At 33.6% G+C, this 24,224-nt stretch overlaps 1 protein-coding gene across 4 annotated transcripts in view; it reads left to right on the top strand.

The window, feature by feature from the left end:
* DPYD (dihydropyrimidine dehydrogenase) overlaps positions 1-24,224 on the top strand; it is an 843,687-nt gene that overhangs the window by 404,926 nt on the left and 414,537 nt on the right. For all 4 annotated transcript variants that reach the window (NM_001132697.1, XM_054527610.2, XM_054527649.2 and 1 more), the window contains 1 exon segment: positions 2,795-3,010. In NM_001132697.1, the coding sequence (NP_001126169.1) occupies positions 2,795-3,010 (216 nt within the window).

The following is a 24,224-nucleotide window of genomic DNA, read 5'->3' on the forward strand; positions in this document are numbered from 1 at the left end:
ATCTGTTATTTACTAACACTACTGGATGAATGGAAAAATAGTATTGTCTGAAATTTAAAATCTAGATAACATATTCATTAGGAGGGAATATGATGAGATAAAAGAGTTGAGGTTAAAGTGTAAGAGCAAAGCATCTACATCCAAAGGCCTTGAAGTCTCTTGGAAATCTGAGTTTGGAGATTGCAATTGAGGTTTGGGAGGAATTAACCTTGTGATGAGAGCTGAAAGTAGATATGCTTGAGTTCTCTGAGCAAGGGTACAGAGGGGGAACAGGCTTTTAAAATTCAGAAAAGGAGGTGTACATTAGGGCATGGATGTATGATGAAGCTGAACAGACTGAGTTGCTATAGCACGACAAAGACAAAGCTAAAAATAGCCCTGTGTTGCACAGTATGAAAAAAGACTGCCTATGACAAGTGAAGATTTTAGATTATATTATAAACACATATACATAGTAGCACTTTTGTGAATAAAAGAAAAAATATATAAGAAGCTGTATTTCTCATTTGAAAGAATTGTGTGTGTGTGTGTGTGTGTGTGTGTGTATTTTATTATTGTTTGCTTTGTTGTGTTTGGTTTTTGTTTTGTTTTGAAGCTTAAGGAAAATCTTGCAAAATTTGTTCAAATCATTTTCTTTCTAAGTATTAAGGCAGCAACGTTCATAAGAATTTCAAAGCAATTACTTATTTATTTAAAAGTACATAAATTAAGCAATGCAAGTTGAACTACACATACATATCTGCCTCCTTGGGCTGTTGCCTAATGCCATATATAGCTACAATTATGAACAAACCAAAATTCATCTGTAAGATTGAAAAAAATAGATATTTCAACACACAGCCATAAAAAGAGAAGAATACTTGTAAGGTCACTTATTTCACCTTGTAAAGTACAAACACGTAGGACCATGGGTAGTTATGCTATTGCCATCAAAGGCAAGTTGGCTCAACGTTTCTAAGACAGAGAAGTTGGTTCTATACTTTTACTGATATTAATCAACCTGTAGTGTCAGGAAATTCTTCTTTAGTCTAACTCTAAAACTTGCTTGATTCAGTTTATATTATGATTACACAAAGCTAAGAAAATACCATCAAGCAAGGTTTCATAAATTAAGTACAAAGAGGCTGGTGAGTGGGACCAGGAGAAAAATTCTGAAATGATTCCCTTTTGTGTTTGAATTTCAGTATGTTTTAAATAAAGTTGTTTGTTTGTTAATTTAATTGATAATACTCTCCATACTGCCTCTGAAATTTAAAAAGGATGATATCGTATGTATTTGGTTCACTGCTAACTGACTTTTTGCCAGTTTTTGTCATTGTAAACATCCATGTGTGGACACATATACATACACACACCTAAAATTAACCTCCAATTTCCTATATTTTACATTGTAGCTTTTGTATTTGCTAATAATCCTTTTAATAGTATAGCAATCCTATGTGAGGACAGAAAAATTATGTTCACACCCAGACTAATCAATATTCAGAAATGTGCCTTGAAGCCCAGAACATCCCTGGGAGAAGGTGCCTGCCATAGCTGAAGCCTGGATCCCATCAGGCATCTCTTTGCATGTCCCAGAGACACATTAGTGTTTCAATTGACAAGTTTGATGCCTTTTTACATATTAAGTGAACTTTGCTTTGCATTGTAAGTGGTGGAGGGCCAGAAATAATTTCTATGCAAGTCATGGCAATCTTTATCTACACAAGACACACTCCTATAAAATTAAAGTTCTGCTCAAATAACTTTTCTTTTGAGTGATGATTCACAAGAGAACGGATTTCTACTTTTAAATTAACTAGCCCTGTCCATTCAGTAACCGCTTTGGCTGAGAAAATTCATCCTTTTTATATTTTCCAGTGTTATTTGTCTTTTGGAGATAAACAGAGAGAGAGAAGGGGAGGGAGGAATGGAGAGAGAGAGACACTTTACAAACAAAGGCCTGATGCAATCTTTAATAACCTCCCCAGTCAGAAAAGGAGACAACATTTAGCAAGCACCTATGTATGATGTTTCAGTGTGCCATGTGCTAAGAGTAGGTGTCTTTATTAAATCATTCCAATAATCCTGCAAAGAAGCATTATTACCGTGATCATTTAACAAAGGTAAATTTGCAGTTTTGAGTGCCAGTCGAAGATTTTGACGTAAACTATTTGGGACTTATTTGGTTTCAGAAAAAAGAACAAACCCCCGTAATGCACATGAGAACACTACCCACTTTCCAAATTAAATGTCTCCCTGCAGCTTATGATTTCCTGAATTTTCCAGTCTTCCTGTGAGGTAGAAATTAGGCAAGCAGCATTCCTGCTGCTATACTGAAAACTATAGAGAAGAAAAGACAGGGACTTATTAGTTGCCTTTCCTAAAATCGCCTAAACAGTAGTGAGATTACTGGAAATTGAATTTAGGCCTCCTGACTTGCTGTTGCCCGTATCTCTGAGCAGTAAAGGTATTTTCATAAATTAAGTACAAAGAGACTGGGTTGGACCAGGGAGAAAAATTCTAAAATTATTCCCTTTTGTATTTGAATCTCAGTATGTTTTAAAGACAGTTGTTTGTTGATTTAATTGATTTTATTTCTGCTAATACTCTTCATACTGCCTTTGAAATTAAAAGGGGATATTATATGAATTCAGTTCACTGCTAACTGACTTTTTGCCAGTTTTTTTCATTGTAAACAGACTGTTGTAATCTATATTAATTTGGATGCTGTGTTGAAGTGATTTTTTTTGTAAAATATGATATGGGCAATTAAGATGTAATATGAAACCAATTATTGGTTTGTATTTTGCAGTCACAATATGGAGCTTCAGTTTCTGCCAAGCCTGAACTACCCCTCTTTTACACTGCTATTGATCTGGTGGACATTAGTGTAGAAATGGCTGGATTGAAGTTTATAAATCCTTTTGGTCTTGCTAGCGCAACTCCAGCTACGAGCACATCAATGATTCGAAGAGCTTTTGAAGCTGGATGGGGTTTTGCCCTGACCAAAACTTTCTCTCTTGATAAGGTAAGAAAATATTATTGAAGTCATATAGAAATGTCTATCGTATATTTTAATTAAGGTATAAATATTATAATGGATTTTTTTACTAAGAAATACTACTTATTAAACTATTTGACAAGACCTATCATTACACATTAATCTTAAGTTTCTTTCCTTCCTTTCTGTCCCATGGAAGAAGGGGCAGGCATACATTGCTCATTTGGTATTGTCTAGGAAGCAACAAAGATACAAATATAACAAAAGTGACTTTTTCATTTAATAATCACAAACTGTTATTTTTGTATTATTAATTGTTTCATTATTTTTGGATGCCTCAGCTCAAAGATAGGGACACAATTGATTTGGTTTGCACAAAATTCTGGGATTTAATTTATGTTGAAAAGAATCTCAATGTAACTTATTGGTATTGGTAATAAGATTCTTTATAAATTTAGAATACAGAAATCTTTCTCAAAAACAAATACCCTGAGTTTCATTTAACATTATGACTTTGTACTTAACCAGAAGTGGACATCTTATACTTAGTAGGAAATAAGCTACGTATTAAAGTTGAGATTGAGTCTTTAAAGTACACAAAGCATACAAATGCCTGTTTTCAAAGTAAGATGCTTTATACAAGAGGGTTGCATCCTTATTTGGTTTTGAATTAGAAAAGAACAACAGACTTTAACATTTTTAGACCATTTATTGATAAATTACAAATGCTAAACCTTTCAATGTATTTAATACTAACTGGTAGTTAGTAATAATTAATGTATATGAATGTGTGAATTTAGTGACTAAGAAAAGAGTATCATTATTTGAATCAGCTTTATCCTTAGGCAAAGAAAATAATAGAGAACAAACATGCCCCATTAAGCACATTCTCTCTTTCTTTTTCCTCTTACTAGGATCAATAGATGGCATTATTATGGTTAAAACATTAAGGCTGTCTTACTGTGACAGCTTTACAAGATGCAATGTGTAAGTGTGGTCAGGAAAATCTAGAGAATTCTCAAAAGTTAGAAAAAAAAAACAGTGCAGGAAAAAAATCCTTCGTAAAGATTTTTTTATATTTAAAGAGAAGTTATTTTTTCAAATAAATCAACTGAATATTTTATTAAACAAAGTGTAAAATGTAACAGAATATGCTAGATTCAGCTTTAGAATATCTTGAATCAATTGTTTATAACCTTGTAGAATATTGATAGTATATTTTGTCTTTGTTTCAATTGATTCTTTAAGAATTACTGAGAAGCTATAATCAAATGTTTAATCTGTTGGAGAAAACTGAGTCTCAGATAGCATTTACTGACTATATTAGTTATGCTATTAAAAAATATATATGTAAACCAAAATAGGTGGCTAATTGGGCACAAGTGAAGAATTATAGCTGAAAAAAAAGGTGTTTGCTGCTTTGAATTTGATGTTTTCTTCGCTTGCAATAATTGAATTCTGATTAATCAGAGACATCAGTCTTCACACTGTTGGTAACATGCATTGATTTGTGATGCTGCGTCTTTCAGTAACCTAGGAGCACTTGCCTTTATTAGGATCACCAGCAGAAATAAATGTGGAAGCTAACTTCCTTCTAAACCTCCAATTTGAATTTAATCTATCAATTTAGAAGTCTGTGATGCTGGTTCAAAAGGGGAGTTATGAACAAATGGAAATTAAATTTGGCACATGAAATGTAACCATGCGGGGTTTTTTGGAAACCCTATTTTACTTACTTTGATGGTGGGTACAACAAAATATTGTGCAGACTATTTTAAACATATTTGTGCAAATTGCAATGACAAAAATAATGAAGCCACCTTGGGCTTATGTAATGCCATTTTCAAAAAAGATTATTTTCCATACGTGATTTTGCAGAGTAGTCCGTTTGCCTCATAGAGGTCTACTTTTTTTGTTTCCTTATCTGGTTCCTAATTAGTGATTAAATTTGTGAATATATAATTACATCTTATGTGCTTATTTCTATGCTTTCCTATTGATGAAACGTTGGAAGTATACAACTCAGTAGTATGAACATACTTTATTTCCCTACAGCCTTTTACTAAAGACGTCTATTAAAATATTACATGTACTATACATTTCTGTGACATTATAGTATACCAATTTAGATTAGCCTTATTATAATTTATTATGGCAATTGAAGAATCTATTTAAAATGTATTAAAATTCAGAATCTTGACATTTGAAATTTGGATGCTCTTAATATGACAAAGGTTATTCTATGGGGTTTTGTTATCATATGAAATATTAATATTTCACAATACAATTTTGATGAAGTACAATTTGCCAAGCTTGCATATGATAAAGAAATTAAATGCTTACCAAGGGAGTTCAGTAAAAATTAGAGCCCTGACTGAACATCTGCTAGAAATTTTATTATCCTGTCCTACTGACAGTGTGGCTCCCTCGTTGTTTTTCTGGATTGACAGCTGAATATTGCACTGATTTCTGCAGCAAATATGTTTGCGTGAACTTTGTTTCCCTTTTTTTATTTTTTTGGGAGTTTGGAACATGCTTTTGATTTTCATCCTCTATATATCTCTCTATATATATATCTATCTCTCTATATATATATATATTTTATACTCTTGACATTTGTAGATGCCAGATTGAGATCTAATACACTGTAGCACTGATAGACCATTGACTTACAGTGAAATGCCAGTTGATATCTCAGTAAACAGAAATATTATTATTCTTTACTGTGCAGTCTATATAAGAGCTGTATGTGCTTTCTTTAAAAAGGCAAATGATCAGATTTTTAATGTCAAATATAAAAAGATCTGTTTGCTTTTGTGTTAAATAACATCAAAAATGGCTTTTATTAACTATATTCTTCCTCTTCAAATCTGTTTTCAAGAATGTTTCAAAATAACAAGATTGCTTTTCTTGAGATTCTATTTATGTTTTATAAAGATAGTAAAGTCATATTTAAAATATAGTTATGAAATCATTTTTTCTATATAAATGTATATCGGCTCCAAGTTTAAATTTTGAAAGGTGGGAGAGAAATCGATCTGTCAAGCTTGATTAAAGCTAAATTATCATGACAAAACAGAAAAGTGATCTGTTTAAGAGGGAATATTAGAAATGGTTTGGACTTCACATAAAATAACCCCTTGACCTGTGTTCGCATTATATTGATAGGAAGTAGATAAAAACATTTTGTTTTCATTAATCTTGTCCATAAATTTTGTTCTCTTGGAGAGCTACATATTATGTACTGCAAATCTATAACATGAAACTGCAAGTTGCATAGCTTTATTACTACACAGATAAATAAACTAAGAAGTATTTATTTCTATCCTAAATCAAATCTAAACCCAAGCAACAGTTCACTTCACTTGTAAGCCCTCTCTATACATAGATTAACTTGTGATTAACTATAATTATGAAAATATCTCGAATGAATAGATTTTGTTTTAATAAGTATCAAATTAGGTAAATAAGTATCCATTGTAATAGGTCTCTCTTATAAAATGCTAAGAAGTAAAAACTGAAAATATTTAAGCCTCTTTTTTCGGCATCAAAGTATTTATGTAGCTGTTTCTGTAAAATACAGCCTTATACCCCATAGCACAAAGCTTAATGTATAGGAGAGGCTTGATAAATGTTTCATAAATATTCGCTGGATAAATGAATACATAGATTTTTTTGGCAAGAGCATATTGAGTTTATTTTTTTCCCAGTATATGAACAGACAGTTAACACATAAAAGAATTGACTGTTTTGAGTATTGATCTCAATCGAAGGAGAAAAGGCCAATTAAAAAATTTTCATATTCTATGTTGCTTTTCTATAGTGCATCTATACATGTCTAAAAATGAAAATGTCAGTGAAATTTCTAAATGTATAGATTGTGGTTTAAGACTTAGGTTGTTGTGTAAGCCTTTAAAATGCAGAGAATTTTTGAGAAAACAGGGCAAGTATCACACAATATTAAGAAGATACATAAAAATTGGCTGGCCTAACTTTCTAACTGCATGTATTGGTAGTCCTGAGAGAAGAAATGTAACCTGTTCTTGAATGCTTTTAGTGACAAGGAATATACTACATCTTTAAGGCAATACAACCTGTATGACTGTAGAAAGATCTGTTTTAGAAATATGTTCCTTTTATTGACCCCATATCAGCCTTCTCATAAATTTCATCCATGTTTTATATATAGTTCTGCCCTCTGATACATCGTGGAATAAATCAGAGTAACATTAATATAAATGAATTGTTTATTTAAAATAAAATGTTGTTGTTGTTGTCTTCCCCAAGTAAATAAATACCTTAGAGAAAGTCTAACAAATATGGAGAAGCAGTGTAGTGTGGGGAAAGTACTTTGGCCTGGGAGGCCCTGGTCTTAATCCAAAGCTGCTTCTAAGTCGCTATCTTGGACATGTGTAATATTATAGGTCATTGTTATAGTTGTTATCATTATTCACATTATTAGCTACCCTATATTCAGTGCTTAGGATGTATAGACTAAATGTTTTTATAAGTTATTTCATTTAATCCTCACAATCTGTTTATAAGATAGATAGTATTGTTTTCAGATGAAATAATAGTCTGAGAAAGTTAAATAAATTGTCCAGGACTTAAGACAACAGTTATCTATTTGACTATAGTCATGTGGGTTGGCAATTTGGGCTCAGCACGTATGATCAGTTCTCCTACTTCACAGGGTGTCAGCTGGCCTCAATCATGCATTTACAGTTGGTTGTTGGGATCCCTGGGGATCAAGATGTTCCACTAATGTGTCTGGAGCCTCATGTGGGATTGCTATAAGTGCGGAGATGGCTGAGCTTTTCTCTCTATCTCTTCATAATCTCTCTTGCCTCACAATGTCTTATCAAGGTGGCTGGTTTAGGTTTGATAAGGCTACTTCACAAGGCTAGCAGTGTTCTAGGAGGACAAGAGTAGAAGCTGAAAGATCTCTTGACGCAAAGACTCCAAAGTCTACACAGTGTTACTTCCGTATTTTCTTCAAAGCATGTTACAAAGTCAATGTATGTTCATGAAGTAGGTAAATACCATCCGCGTATTGATAAAAAGAACTGCAAAACCACATTACAAAGGGACATGCATAGAAGTAGGGAAGGATTATTGCAGCCATCTTTGCAAACAGTCCTAACTTACCCTCTGGTTAGAGCAATTCACATCTCTCCCAAACGTAAACTACATCCACTCCTTTCCAAGACACCCAAAATATCATCTAATCATGGCATTAGGCTCAAGGTTCATTATCTTATGATCTTCATAAGTACAAATGCCTATGAGATTATTTGGGTTTAGTTTCTTTTTACTGAGGATTCTGTGATATAGAAAGACATGTTTTCTATCTTCCATACACCCAACACAAAACGATACAGTCAAGAGAACCACAGTGGATAAAATCTCCTTTAGAAGCAGGAGAAGTGGAAGGCATATAGCAATCACTTGTCCATAGCAATTTTGAAATTCAGTTTGGCACATGTTTTCAGGGCCTCTTGCTCCAGGGATGGAGAATCAGGGTCCATTTATGCTCCTTGGTAAGGATGTCCTAATCCATTGTTCCTATCTACTATTGGCTCTGCCTTCTGGGCTACTGATTATCTCTGGGCTACTGATTTTCTCCTCTGAGTTTTTTTGTTGTTGTTGTTTGTTTGTTTGTTTTGTAAATGGATAATGATGGCCCCTGTTGACAGCTGAGTAGCTTTGGCAGCCTGTTCCTGCCCAAATAAAGTTATAGCACCCTATTCCTCTCTTTGTTTTGAATTGTTTCTTTTAGTCCTAACTCATGGTGATATCATCATAAAACTCTCTTAACATAATTCTGAATCTATTAAGGACTAAACTGATGCCCAAAGTCACATCCATAATTCTTTTTAAACAGATTTCTTTTGTTTTTGGATATGCCTTGCTGTTGTGGTACAAGGTCTTTAGGAATGTTAGAAGCCCTGAGAGAATCTACTAGGACCTGCCGTAGGTCTTTCTAAAGTCTTAACAAACTGTCTTACTGCAATATTCTTGAGATGATCTTTAAGGTACTTTATTTTGAGAATCTTTTTTCCATCTAGGAGAGAACAAATTTAAAGAATAGTATATTTTCTGACCCAGTGTGTCCTAGGTCCCTTGGATTCTGTCTGTTTTGCATGGCAAATTTAAATATAGCCTTATTTAGCTCTTTTCTCTCTTATAGTACCTTATCACACTTGGGTAGAAACACTCAACTGAACACGTTCAGTGTTCTGTCTAGAGATGTATTATGTTTACTTTCTGTTTTCCAAATTATCACTGCTGACATTCTTGCAATTGTTCTGTCAGCACATAATACAGGCCACTTTTCCAACCCTCCAATAACAATTTTCATACCATATTTTAAGCCTCTATTAACAGTTTGTTCACCATTCTTCCAGCCTTTACTAAGATCTTACTCTTGGTTTTTCAAGGCTCTGCCTGCCTCACAATGCCAAAGCCAGGGCCACATATTTTATATTTTGTTATGCTAGCAAACGTAACCTATTTCAGCATCATGTACCTATTGCTGCATATCAGACCACCTTACCAAAAGCAGCAACACGTTTTCTGCTCTTGTTTCTACAGTTTGGCAGTATGGCCAAGGCTCAGCTGGGTTGACTTGCCTTTGCTCCACATGATATTAGTTGTTCTCACTCATGGATTTGCAATCAGTTGACAGACTGTTTGGTGGCTGGCTGGTGGCTGGTCCTGGATGATTTCATTCACATGCCTGGGTCCTCAGCTGACATGACTAGGCCTGTATCTCCATATGGTCTTATCTTCAAAGAGACTACACTGGACTTGTTCACAAGTTGTCAGTGCTACAAAAAAGGCAGGAGGAGAAGTTGCAAATCCTCTTGATGCCAAGGCTTGGAAGTTGTGCAATGTAATTTTCATTGTGTTCCATTCTTTAGGGCACATCACAAGACCAGATCAGGTTGTAACAGCATGGAAATGGCCCCTCCCATCAAAACACTGAAATCTGCCACATCAGGATTTGAACCAAGGTCTATTTGATACAAATCCCTGCAATTTCCACTATATCATGCTTTTACATAATGTATCCTCTTTGGACCACATTACTTTATGTCTAAAATGAAGGCAGTTTGACTGCATTCATGTCTTCAGAGACTTAGAGTTCAGCCTGAGCATTTACACTGAGGACTTTCTACCTACTGCTTCAAATAGAGTGGCACCTATGCTTGTCTTTCTATTGAGAAATATAAGTTGCACAGAAATTTTATATTTCTATGTGCAATTTCAGAGAGAATACAAGAGAGCATTTTGATTTAACAGCTTATGTGAATCTGCTGTCATCAGATGCCAATTTTTAGCCAGCCACACTGGCCCCCTTTCTAGTTCTCCAGCATGGCAACTTCCTCCCTGTCTTAGGACCATTTTGCTTGGTGTTTGATCTGCCTGGAATGCTCTTCTCTCAGATATTTATATGACTGGCTCTTTCTTCTTAATCAGTTCTCAGATCAAAAGTTACCTCCTCAGAGAAGCTCTTGTTAACCATTCAAAACCCAGGCTCTCCATCCCACATTACGCTGCTTGTTTTTTTCTTCACTGCACTTATCACCATATGAAATTGCCATGCTCTTGGTCATCTATTTATTTGCTTATTTATGTTCTGTTTTAGCCACTCGAAGTAAGCTCTGTAAGTAGAGAGATATTGTCTTTCTTGCTCACTACAGCATGCCCAGTGCCAAGAACAATGTCTGGCAGATAGAAAGGACGCAATACATACTTGTTAGATGAATGAATAATTATAGTATTCTAATTTGAACCACAATTCCACATGACAGCTCTTCAGTTACTTGGAGACAGCTCTCATGTCCTATCCATAAGCCTTTTCTTTTTCCTTTCTAAATAGTTCTGTTTTTCTTTTCATAATAAGGTTTGCAGACTTTTTACCATGTAGGTTGTCTGTTCTCCCATGTGGATTCCAAGAAACTTGTTTCAATCCACATTATCTTAATTGAGAGGAAGTTGCTCCTGCATTTGCACAAATTGCACAAATTGCTAGCACCTATCAACGAGACGAGAACTGAGGAATAACATTGTCAGGACTGTAAATGCTAAAGATAATATTTAAAGTTGAAAATTTCACAAACATGTCATGTAATAATATTTAAGAGCCTGGATAATTCTCTATGGATTACAATACAGAACATCACAATTTATTTTTGTAACTCATTTTGGAAAGTCTCATTAGAAATAAAGATCTGGATTTTTTAAAAAGATTAAATAAAACTGATTTACTTAATTATTATTAAGAGTTTATATATTACCTCATCATGAAAGTCTATGAAACAATAAATTAACAATAGTCCAGTACATTATTTTTGCTGCTATAGTTCTAGCTTCCAATTTTGTATATGATTATTTTCTATTTATTGCATAATATTGTTTTCCTGATAATATACATTAACTAGGAGTTATAATTGTTAAAATAAATTCAGTGTAAGCTTTTTATCTGGGAGACTTTTAACATGCTAAGAACTGAGATGACTTCTGTGTACTAATAGTTTATCACCTAGCTAGGTTCTTATAACTCAGATTTATTTTATTGAAATTCATAAAATCAACTCATCCTCAAATTATAAAGAATTAGTTTATTAAATGGCTACAGTTCACATATAGTAGTCGTATGGGAGACTTCATCCAAGTGTTCACTTCAAGACTATTTAGCAATCTCTTCTATGACGTAACCCTCATTTCTTCATCAACAAAAGAATGTGTATGTGTGCTTGCACACTCGTGTGTACACATTCAATATTGAAGCTAAATCTTGCAAGTTAGAATCTAATGAATACACGACTGTCTATCCTTAAAGTTTGAAATCAGTCTCTGTTCCAATCATACCATGTTTGCCAGACTTAGTCTGTTAAGTAAAAAATATGGATTAAGATGCTTTCAAACACAATTTAATGCATTTATTTCTAATATTAAGTAAAAATCTTTTAATTATAGCCAAAGTAATATTTTTAACCATGAAGCAGACTAATCAATTTTCCAATATAATTACATCTTCACCACTTTGCCATTTCAGGCTGTGATTTCACACCTGTTAATTAGTTAATCGTTTTGGTAGAGTGGACAAAGTGAAACTCAAATAGACTTTTTAATAATATAAATTGACGTGTACAATTTTGATCTGGGTTAGCTGGTAGATGAATCTAACTTGTAATGGAAAGTACCTCTTATTCAGTTTCCTTTTTTAAAAAAAGCAACTGGTGTCAAGGTTAATGGAAAATTCTCATAATTATGGCTAATGGAAATTTCCTTAAAGTACAGTCCTGCTGTTTGAGAAACTGATTTTACCCTTATTCTGTCTCACATAATTCTTTTGTGAATTTTAAATTTAACCAGTTAAAAATCTCCATATTCTGGGTATGTTTAGATGATACAATCTTTGGTTGAAATTAGTTGGATTGAATTTCATAATATTCTCCTTGCCTTTGTATTTTCTTTATTGCTTTTTAATAAGATTCTAGTCATTACTATGTAATGATATTCTTTATACTCATTTAAAATACTTTATACCATGATTACCTTACTGTCAGATTTTTATTAAAGGCATACCTACGTTTGCTATTTTGTTACAAGACTGACTCTGTTTTAGTAAAATTACAGTTCGCTGTATGCTCCTTTTTCCTAAAGGACTAGCAATGTGCTTAGTGTTCAAGTACCACTATTTCTGAAATGAGGTGTCGTAAGAAATAAAGTGTCCATTAACTCAAGGAAGTTACTGGTCTGTTAGGGAAATATTCACTCAAACTGCCCTATCACACACCAATTACCTTTTCTTACCCCACTGCCTCATCTGCTTCTTTCACTTCAGCTAAGCCCATTGCCCTTTTCATCCTGCCCTGCTTTCTTCATTTACGTGTTTTTCTACAATATCTCATGTGTCTGACACAGCTTCTCACTTCTATCCTGCCAAATTTACCCTCTATTTATGTGAAAAATTAGCTTAAAATGTCATTAAAGAAAGTACCATTTTTAGGTATCTGGGCAAGATTTGATGTCTTTTGAGAGCTCTTATAATGTCCTTTTATATATACTATTTTTCGAGAGAGTGTGTATGTGTGTGTGTGTGTGTGTGTGTGTTTGTGTATGTGTGTATGTATGGTATTTACTTTAGAAAACTTAAACTGTAGGTCAGAAAATATATACACCAAAAGATATAAGATGACTTAAGGCCACAGGAATTCTTAGACTAAAATGTTACTTAATACTAAAATGTTACTTAATATGCAATATTTTATTTTTTAAATTATTTTATAATTTTAATTTTTTTATTTTTTTATTTTCAATATTTTATTTTTTTATTTTCTTCACATTTGAACTGTCTTTATTCTAGGGAGAAGGGATAGCACATGGATAGTCATGGTCATGAGAGAACCGAGCATATGTAAGATGCAGCATAATGTCTCATGAAATGGTATAAGTAGCTGTAGAGACAGTGAGAAAGGCCTGTGGGGTTAGGAATTTAAATATTATTGTATAAACAGGGAACCTGTTGTTAAGAGGTTTAAGCAAAGAAATTACATAATTCAATTTGGAAGAGACTGTTAATCATAATACAACTGCTGTTTATCATTTCAACAATAACTTTCACTTCTCTCCTCATACAAACTCTCTTTTCTGACAAAACTGGTTTTATCACCAGGTTTATGTTTGCATCATCTTTACCTTAATTTTACCATTCTTTATCCATAAGAAGACATTTATTGTTATTCAAATATTAAAAGGCCAATGACCACCCAAGTCCCCTGGAGCTACATTAACCAATGGTTATCTTCTCTCCATTGTCTGAGCTCTTATAGAATTTTACTCAATGGACACAAGAGGGAATGGATTCCTTTTAAACTCCACCCCACCCCACCCCCAGCCCCTTTCCTGAATGGAAGTCTTTGGAAATCAGATCTTGTGACCACTAGGCCCTGCAAAGGGAACCTGCTGACTGACTACCTCTCTCCTCTTATCAACCAGTTTTATTTTGCAATGTAATACATTGTTCAGCAACATAATGAATTTTAAATTGATAAATATTATTACCTCTTGAAGAGTATTTTCACTTTCATGGCTAAATATAATTTTGTACAGCTATAATATTCCTCTTTAGGAGACATACTTTTGTTTAGACTAAAGTTTATCTAATGGGTACCTCCAAGCGTTCTTCAAAAATACTTCCCATCATTGGGAACTCTTCCCTATGGTGCTTTTGAATCTTTGGTCATAGCTTGCTCTCTAGGAAACTCCTAGGAAGCTATTCAGTTACTTAGCTTTTCTCTGCTGCAACACATTTGCCTTTCCAAGGGACCATATTGAACAGAGCTTAAGGTGACTTCACATTACTTATTTAAATATGGGTCCCTTAATTGGTCCACAGGAAAATCTTACGTTTCCTTTCCCCTGACAAATTCTAGGAATACAGGCTAGTTGCTGTACAGTTGCATCTCTTTTAGCTTATCTTTTAGCAACAGACAACTCAGACCTTTTCGATATATCAAGCAGAGTGGGACACTGTATACGGTGCACCAACCTCCAAAAAAGAAAATAAAACTGTGGGGAACACATATAAAGTGCTCTGAAGGGTACCCTTTAAAAGCTGTCTCTCGGGATTTGGGATGACAGTGGGACTCATATAATCCCAGAAGCATGCTCCAAAGAAACCACGTCATAGTCTCCAACATCCATCCCTAACTTTTTGTTAACATTTTGTTTCCATATTGGAGTGAAGGGTGTAAGTGTTCCCTAAGCAGATTTTTGTTATCTACTTGAACATTTCTGTAAGGGAAAAATTTATTTTTGTGATTTATCTCAATGCCCCTTAAGGTCTCTGCCAAAATGTATATTTTAATATTCTGTTGCATTAATAACATCCATATTGAATTTCACTTATGGACATTTAGTATATGAAAATGCATTATTTAAAAACCCTTAAATTTCATACAAATATTCGCATACAGAGATTTTTTTTTCTGGATTTTGTCAGTAACATGTAATTTTTTAATATGGCAGCAGGTTTTAGTCCAGATCTTCCAAGAAACAGTTGCCAAGATGTGATTAAACATGCATGGATTTGATTAGGTGAAATAATTGTGGGAGACAATATGGAGGAGGTTGAGGAGGACTGGGAGAGCCATAAGACAGCAATAGAAGTCAAGCCATACATTGAGGAGAGAAGAAAGAAGGGTTGAGTAGGAGCATCATAGAGTGCCTTGCAGACTAAGAAAGCTTCGACAAAGCCATCTGGAGTCTTCGTGTCTTTCAAGAAGGGGCCTGCTTAGTATCTCTGCCCTGCTCAGTCATTGGCTAAGCCACAGGAAGCATGGCTGCAGTGAAAATGCAGGTGTGGATTCATTCACAGCACAGCAGCTGGGGTCCTTGCTCAGTTATACTCCTGATAGTTGGAGTTACGTGAGATTGCCACAAAGATATTTGGATCTTTTACAATACTCAGCATAAGGTAGGCAGCCACTTAGTATATGGCTTTTAAATGGAGGGAATAAACAAACATTGGTGTGATTTTTGGACATCTCCTGTTGATCAATATAAAGAGACATATTATTGTATAGACAACAGAGATCCACAGGTAAATAAAATGTATACAAATATTATCTTATTAAGTATTATAATATGAAAAGAGAAAAACAAGCTTGCATGCAGAAGGCTAGAGAGGCACAATATACTCTTAAGTTTTAAATTATGGTTTTCACAGTGAATCATACTAGTTATTATTGAAATGTTACAGTTGTCTTCCTTTGTTTTGAGAAAAGTGTTGAGGGTTACCTCTTCTGTAAGTAATTTGACTGTTAATAAATTAGTTAACTTATCTAAACTTCCACATGTTCAATTACAAAAGAGACCATAATACCTGCTCTGCCTTTTTACAGTATTCTAGTGAGGCTTAGATTGAATTTTTTTTAAATAAAGATATTAAAATGATTCGTAACATGTAAAACACCCTGCCAATAAATTTATAATTCTTATTATCATAATCTGTATGCCAGACTAAAACATTAATAGTTATGTAATCAGTTATTAAAGGGTAGAAAGTCACTTCCCATCTCCACTGGTACCACCCACATCACAGACCCCATCATTTCTCACAGAATAGTATACCAGCTTCCTAAAAGAGTCTTGTTGCTTCTACTCTTATCCTAAATTCCAGCCTCCACACCACCGCCAGAGTGGTCTTTGACATCTTAAATCAGATCGTGGCTGTTTGCTTAAAACATTTCAATGGCTTCTTTTAGCCCTTAAAATAAAATCCAGAATCTTTGTACAAATCATGTCATCAAACAGCTCCTGCCTATCTCTCGGTCCTCATCTCATTCTACTTCACCTCGTACCAATAAGGCCACAATGGACTTCTCTAGATTCCTCCAACCTGTGGCCTTTCAATAACTGTTCGTGCTGGTAATTTTCAGGCCCTTACATTCAAAAAGAAGAAAGAGAAAATTGCTGCTAATGGCAAAGTTTAGATAATGCAGAAATAATTATGTTGTCATAGTGGTTTTATACTTCTGGAAGTTTATCAGGTGTTAGAAAATGTATATGGCAGTTAACCAATTAAACTATGAAGGAGTGGTCACAAATTCCTCCTGTTCTTTTTGTTTAACAGAAGATCTTATGACTTTTAAATCATTCAGTAAAATTTATCCTCTTCTGTAATATTTCTGAAAGAAAAGTGATAAAGGATCATTCTTTGTTACAGTTGTTGGGATCTCATTAGTTACAAGTCATGAAATCTCGAGATAATGGAAAATATTTTATATGGGTCAGAAATTGCATTACAAAGAGCAGTGGGTATTATATGACATGTACATGACCTCAGAGGAATACATTTGTAAACATGCTTTTCTATGTAAAATTAATGTGTTAATTTAAATGTTAAAATCATGTAACGCATGTAAAGTGTTAACGTAAACCTTAAAATGCTGAGGTGTGATTTCTTCGTAGCTGACTCAAAGAAAACTAAAAAACGCTTCCCTATCCCAGAGCACTTTTTAGCAGTGTTTATAGGATTTGTGTCTACAACTGCTATTAACATGAGTAAGATTTCTTTTTTTGAGACAGGGTCTCATACTGTCATCCAGGCTGGAGTGTAGATTCACTGTATCCTTGAACTCCTGAGCTCAAGTGATCCTCGTGTCTCAGCCTCCCAAGTAGCTAGGACTATAGGCGTGCACTACCACACCTGGCTAATGTGTTTCTGTTTGGTTTTGTTTTTAAAGACAGGGTGTTGTTCTGTTGCCCAGGCTGGTCTCAAATTTCTGGGCTCAAGTGATCCTCCTGCGTCGGCCTCCCAAAGTTCTGGGATTATAGTTGCGCGTCACTGCTTGAGTAGATCTCTGATACACTGATTGAAAATTTACTCAAGTTACTATAGGCAGAGCCAATCCGGGAGTATAATTCATAGTAAATTTAAAGTGTTTTACATTAAAACATGAAATAGAACATATTAAGAAGTTGGCTCTATAACCATTTTGAAGCAGATATTAAAGTAGTTTTAATGTTAGACTTCTGGTATTAAATAAAAGACAAATTTATAAACAGTTCAATAATTGGACAGGCTCCATATTGATTTTTTCCTTTGTTATATAATATTACCCACTTCTCCGTCCAGAACTATGTCGTACAGGGTTTGAGAGTGCTAGAAACATGGTCGCTGTTGTGTATTGGAATGTTGGAATGTGCAAAGACTGAAAGGCTGTCACAGCAGTCAATAAGATCTGAGAGGTGTTGACTAATTGCCTGCTAATTACACAGTAAATTGTCTAATTAAGCTGATGGTTAATTAGGGTACGCTTGCACAGCAGTCTTGTGGAATTTGTGTCTGATGTCTGGGAAGCAGCTTGTATAATTGGCAAACTGGTAAGGACTGGCAGAGAACATGACTGGAAAACTCCCTGCCAGTGGATGACAGAATACGGATTTAGTGGAAACAAAAGGGTTGTCATTTTTGTACTGAAGGTTTTGTTTAAGTTCTGCAGCTATTCTGCAGTGAGCAATTGAGAAATGCATCTGAAGCCTAAATTACGTGAGTAAAAGAAGGCTTAAAATGTGCATCGGAATGTAAAATATGCTGCTTGCATGGCATGTATCACCTCTGATACACTATCTCACATTATATTAATCTACGCATTGTATGATTCTACAGTTCCTCCTTTTAACATATATATTTGGCAAAAAATAAAAAAAGGATAATCCCATACATCTAAAACAATGCCTCTTTTATGAAAATATAAGATAACAAAATGACTGATTAGAAGACATTTGAAATAAGAGCTTTGAATTCATTAATTATTAATTTATATATCACTGTGAATCATAAAAATGTTAGACATGATACAAATATAAGTTTGGATGATATTTTAACTGAGTAAAAATTGTATTTGTAATGAGAGCATTTTCGTTTTACTGTTTATGCAGTTTTGTCATGCAACTGGATTTTGCCTGTAGTTTAAGTTGTAAGAAAAAATATTTCAATACATGATGAAATGTATTTGATTTCTGTGTGGATGTGAATGGTGTTTGATGAATTACCTGTAAAATTTGAGTGCCTTTAAAAACAAAAGTTCTAGAAGTTTGCTTTGTTGTTTTTATTGTTCTTTGTAGCTGAGGAGGTTTAACTTTTCATTTCGATAAGTCACCTATAGCTGAAATACTAACATAAAAATTCACCCTGCAGATAAATTAAATGAATCCATTGGAGAATATAGGTCCTTTACAGATGATGTTAGGTACGTACACATTGCCTCTTCATAAGAGACCTGAATGTAAATGATTGCCTCTATTACCATTTGCCACCCAGATTCATCATATTTTGAGGATTTTGAAATAAGATTTTGAATAGAACATTATGTTGCAGTTGTAACAAAGGACTGCAAGTTCACAGTGACCCTTGGATTGACTTACACTTTTGTGTAAATAAAACATGAAAAACTTTTCAGTATTTCCAAACTAGATTACTAAATAAAAATTGTATTTGTAATGAGATAAGAAGGCCTAAATTAAATTATAGTATCAAAAATTGTTGTGACTTTCTTATTAAATAAAATAAATTTCCCTTTGTTTTGAGAAAAGTGTTAAGGGTCACCTCTTTTGTAAGTAATTTTTGTAAGTAAGTCTGTATGTGATTAGATAGATATGGATGTTTTTTTGTTCCCGCTGTTCTCCAAGGAGAATTTGAAGTTGTATATATACTATATATGTTTTTAGATAGAGAGAAATACACATTATGCAGTCTCTGAAATGTCTTTGCCTTAGCATTAATCTTGGAGATATATGCATAGTAAATGAAAATATTGACTGTTTTAACACAAAAGGTGTTTTTCAATGTTTTAAAATACTAGTTCTCAGACATAAAAATGGATGTAAAATAAAAATATTTATTTCAAGAATGTAGAAGAATTATATTCATTCCATTTGAAGTATAGTTACAGAGTCTTGGAAGACTTCATAAACAAAGTATTCAAGATAGCAGAAAAATGAATTTACCAAATTCACCAGAGGAATACAAGGCTAAACAAACAGAAATTTGTTTTATTTAAAGATATATTCTGTTTTAAATAAACAGAAATTGTTTATTTAAAGATATATCTCCTGAGGGAGAAAAATCAGATAGAGGTCAGTGCTGTAACTCCAACCCATCTATATTTTGAGCCACTCAACTTTTCATCTTAGTCCTCATGAAAATAAATTTTAAAGTTTTTTATTATAAGTTATGAAGGTTTACATAAAAGAAATATCAAGTAGATCTATCAGTGAAATTAAGGTCTTAGAGAAGAACTCTTTATAAATCATAACTTCCAGGAAAAAATATTTCTTTTTTTTTTTTTTTGCTGTTTTTTTTATTTTTATTGTGGTAGATGACGAGTTAGTGGGTGCAGCGCACCAGCATGGCACATGTATACATATGTAACTTACCTGCACGTTGCGCACATGTACCATAAAACCCAAAGTATAATAATAATAATAATAATAATAATAATAATAAAAGAAAAACAAACCAAAATAAAATTCATGCAAAGAAAAAAAAAATTTCTTTATGTTTACAAATAAATTTCAATGTTGTTTTCTATTAAATTGTAATCTATTTCAATACATTGTACATTCATTATCACTAAGAATAAATTTCAAATGTTCTAATCACAAAAAATGTTAAATATTTGAGGTGATGGGTATGTTTGAGGTGATATGTTAAATGGTTTAATTTAGTCTTTCCACATTGTATTCAAAAGTCATAACACCACTTTGTATACCATAAATATATGCAACTATAATTTGTCAATATATAAAACATGTAAAATACTTTTCAAAATGTAGCTGGCTTCTATTAATATATAGCCATCACAAGAGTGAATTCTGAAAATCATGATTTTATGCAATCATCTGTTGAGAACTTCATGTAATACTTTACTTTGGCTTTTAAATAAGTACACACACACACACACACGCATACACAGAGAAAGAGAGAGAGAGGCAAAGTACTGTGTGTGTATATTTAGTGTAAAGACAGTTTCTCTTTTAACCGCTTGGAAAGCTTTATCCCTGTAATTTAAAAAATTTGGAATAAGAAAATGTAATATTTAGTGTTCTTAACCATCAACTTCGTCTTCAGAATTATTTGTTTTTATAATTTACGTATAAAATCCATTGTTTAAAGTGTACCCTTTCATGGTTTTTAGTATATTTACAAATGTGTATCCATCACCACTATCTAATTTCAAAACATTTCTATCACCCTAAGAAAGAAACTCCATACCCATTAGCAGTTACTCCCCATTCCCCATATCCCGCAGCCTCTGGAAGCCAGTAATGTATTTTCTATCTGTATGGATTTACCTATTGAGTACATTTGATATAAACAAAATCATATATGACTTTAGTGTCTGGTTTCTTTTATGTATTTCGTATAATATTTCAGGATTTTCCTGTGTTGTAGCATTTATCAATCTAATGCTTCATTTCTTTCTGTGGATATACCACTTTTGTTTATCCATTCATTAGTTCATAACCCTTTGTGGGGTATTTTTCTACTTTTACCTATTATAAATATTTCTTCATTCATATGGAAGTTTTGAGGGGAGATACATATATATTCAATTCCCTTTGGAATATAGTTAGGAGTGGAGTTTCTGGGTAATATGGTAACTCTATTTTTAACTTTTTGGGAATTGCTAAACTGTTTTCCAAAGCAGCTACCCCAATTTACATTCTCACCAGCAATATATGGTATTTCCAGTTTCTTCACATACTCGCCAGCATTGTTGTTCATCTTTTTTGTTATAACCTTCATAGTGGGTATGAAGTTGTTTCCCATTATGATATTGACTCCTAGTGTTATTGATAAGTAGAAAAAGTAAAAATATGAAGGCCTAATAATTTCCTTAATATTCTTATTAACAATCATTGTGACAACTGGTTAATATAATTGACAGTTAAAGTAGCTTCCACTTTCCATCTTTTTTTCCCCTTGTTCAGAAAGTGTGGTCATCAGGGGCAATTTGACCCTGTTCTGTTGGAAGCGTGGTGTAATAGCAAATCTAAAAATAGAGTTTTGGAGTTACAGGCAACTTCCAAAGAATAGCTAGTTATATAGGTTCTTTGCCTTTGGAAGAAAGTGTTACAGGATCATCTATATTCAATGAGTAGTCTCTTACTGTTTATATATAGTTCAAAGAAATGAATAAATATTCCCAGCTAAATTTTGAGCAAAACATACAGAATTAGAAGCCAAAAGGAAAGCATTTAATATGCTGTAGATAGCAAGGAGAAGGATCATTACTCTAGGAGTCTGAATCAATTGTTCCCTGCTCACTTCTGCCCTGCCTGATAATTTTATCATTCTAGATATAATAGCACAGACTGTGAGTGTTAAAAAAAGACTTGCCTCAGATCTGGCTTGAGTCTAAGAGCTTTCATTTACAGATAATGAAAATTATTCTTTAATCAAAAGATTTGTTCAAATTTGTTTGGATGGCAATAGAGTACTCTTAAACCACATACTTGGCCCCCTTAGCATTGTATTTTTTATAGTATTTTATACTCTGTGTAGTTTGTTTTTTCATTTTTATAGATCATGTATTGTATAACAATAAGATACAATCCTGGTTCTCAGAGAACCTAAAATCTAGATGTGATATGTGTGAGAAAACATGCTATGAGAGAATTAGAAACGAAGATCTATAAAACTACAGAGGAAGCACCAAACCAAGCTAGAGCAAGGGATGCCATTGGAAAAAAGATGTTACCAAACAGTTGCCCTGCATAGTGCCTGTCCAAAGAATAGAGAATACATTATGGATGAATATCATGAGCAAAGTCAGGGAGAAAAAGAAAGCCCCGTAAAAATGGGTGTTTACTTTCACTGGAAGGATGATGTAGTGAGAGTAAGAATTAGAATGGAACCCACATAATAAAGGCCCTTGTTTGTTCACCAAAGAGAGTTTGAACTTTATCTTAAAGGATAATGAACTATATGCAAAGAAGAATAAGACAGGCTTGGATGTGCATTTTAGAGAGGATTCTGTGATAATAGTGTAGAAAATAGTCACAAGAGTGAGAGCAGATGAACATGTTCATTGCACAAGTAACTAATGACTATTTCTAGGCAGTGTGCTTGGATGTTGAGGATAGAGTGGAGAGGAATATAAGGCCCTAAATTCATGGAGCTTACAGTGTAATACAGTAAAGAAGAAAAGATATTGCCTCAAGGTTGTATCTAGAGCAAAGTGAATGTATTTGACATGTATAAAAGAGAGTAAAGTAGCAGTCCTGGTGACCGATTGCGTGAGGCTAGATATGGGAAGAGAGAAGTTAGGAAAAACTCTGGTGTCTCTGACTTGCCAGCTGTTTATTGTTGTTTTGCAAAGGAAGTGAACGTAAGATGAGAAAAACATGGTTACTATGTTCTGTGCAATCACTGAAGCAGGACCTTTCAATATCAAAAGAAAACTGTCAACAGGTACTTTTATTCTCCAACTATAATGATGTCAAATATTTGGAAAGAAAAGATCAACCTAATAAAGGACCTGCAGTTATTAAAATTGATCTGAAAATGTTAATAATTTTTCAGATGTGATATAGGTACTAATGCAGAGTTCTAAATTTAAAATTCAATTTAATTATTCTAAAATTAGATCTAAAACTAACATAGAAAGGGGAAAAGTTAAATAACAGAACAGGATGTTAAATCAATATGATTAATTAACTTGATATAAATAACTTGAGTATTGCTATGTTTATCTGTAAATCATTTATCATGGTACCAGCTGTAAAAGAAAATCTTAATAATAATGATAATGATGTGTGTCATCCTCCCACCCAGCAGAGGTGTCATGACAAATTGTTAACAAACTGTCTTACAGCACTTCACAGATTCAAATGCTAATGTAATAATAATATAATCAATAATAATAAAATCAACAATATAACAAATCATTTTGATGTGGCTTGGAAAGAGAAATTTATTAAAACATTGAGTTCACATGAATAAAGCTGAAAAACAGAATGATTTACCCTTTTAAGTCTATATTTACATTTTGACTTTTAACTTTCAATGAAGGGAAGAGGGAGCACAAAGAAAGGACACTGCCTGAAACTCTTAAAATCTGATTTCTGTAGTCCTTCTGGACATTACAGAAATTAATCTACATGTTTTCATCCAACTATATCTCCCCAAAGTATGTTTTGACATCTCTCTGTCCTGCTTATCTGCAGGAGAAAGGCCATAAATCTTAGCGTGCCTACAATGCCCTCTCCCATCTTAACTTTCTCTTAGTCTTAATTCCTCCCACCAACCTCTTCCCATAAAGGAGACACAATAACAGAAGCCTTAACATATTTAAAATATTTGTCCCTTTGGAAACTGATAAAATTTCTCAGACTTCACATGATGTTTTTATTATTCAGTCCACAAACTTTGCTTGTGCACATGGATGTGCAGACCACTCATTACTCAGGTAAAGCTGCCTGAGGGTGCCATGCACAGTCTCTGAAGATGGCTTGTGCTTTTCTGCCCCAGCACTTGTGCATGCAATGTGCTCGTATCTGAAGAGCTCTGCCCAGTATCTTGACTTTTGAGAATACAATTCATCCTCAGGAGCCAGCTTAGATGTGACCCATCCTGGAAGCTTTCTTTTATCTTAAAATCTTAAAACTGTGTGTGTGTGTGTGTGTGTGTGTGTGTGTTTTCTTTTTTGAGACAAAC

The sequence above is a fragment of the Pongo abelii genome, chromosome 1, assembly GCF_028885655.2.
Source record: "Pongo abelii isolate AG06213 chromosome 1, NHGRI_mPonAbe1-v2.0_pri, whole genome shotgun sequence".
NCBI lineage: Eukaryota > Metazoa > Chordata > Mammalia > Primates > Hominidae > Pongo > Pongo abelii.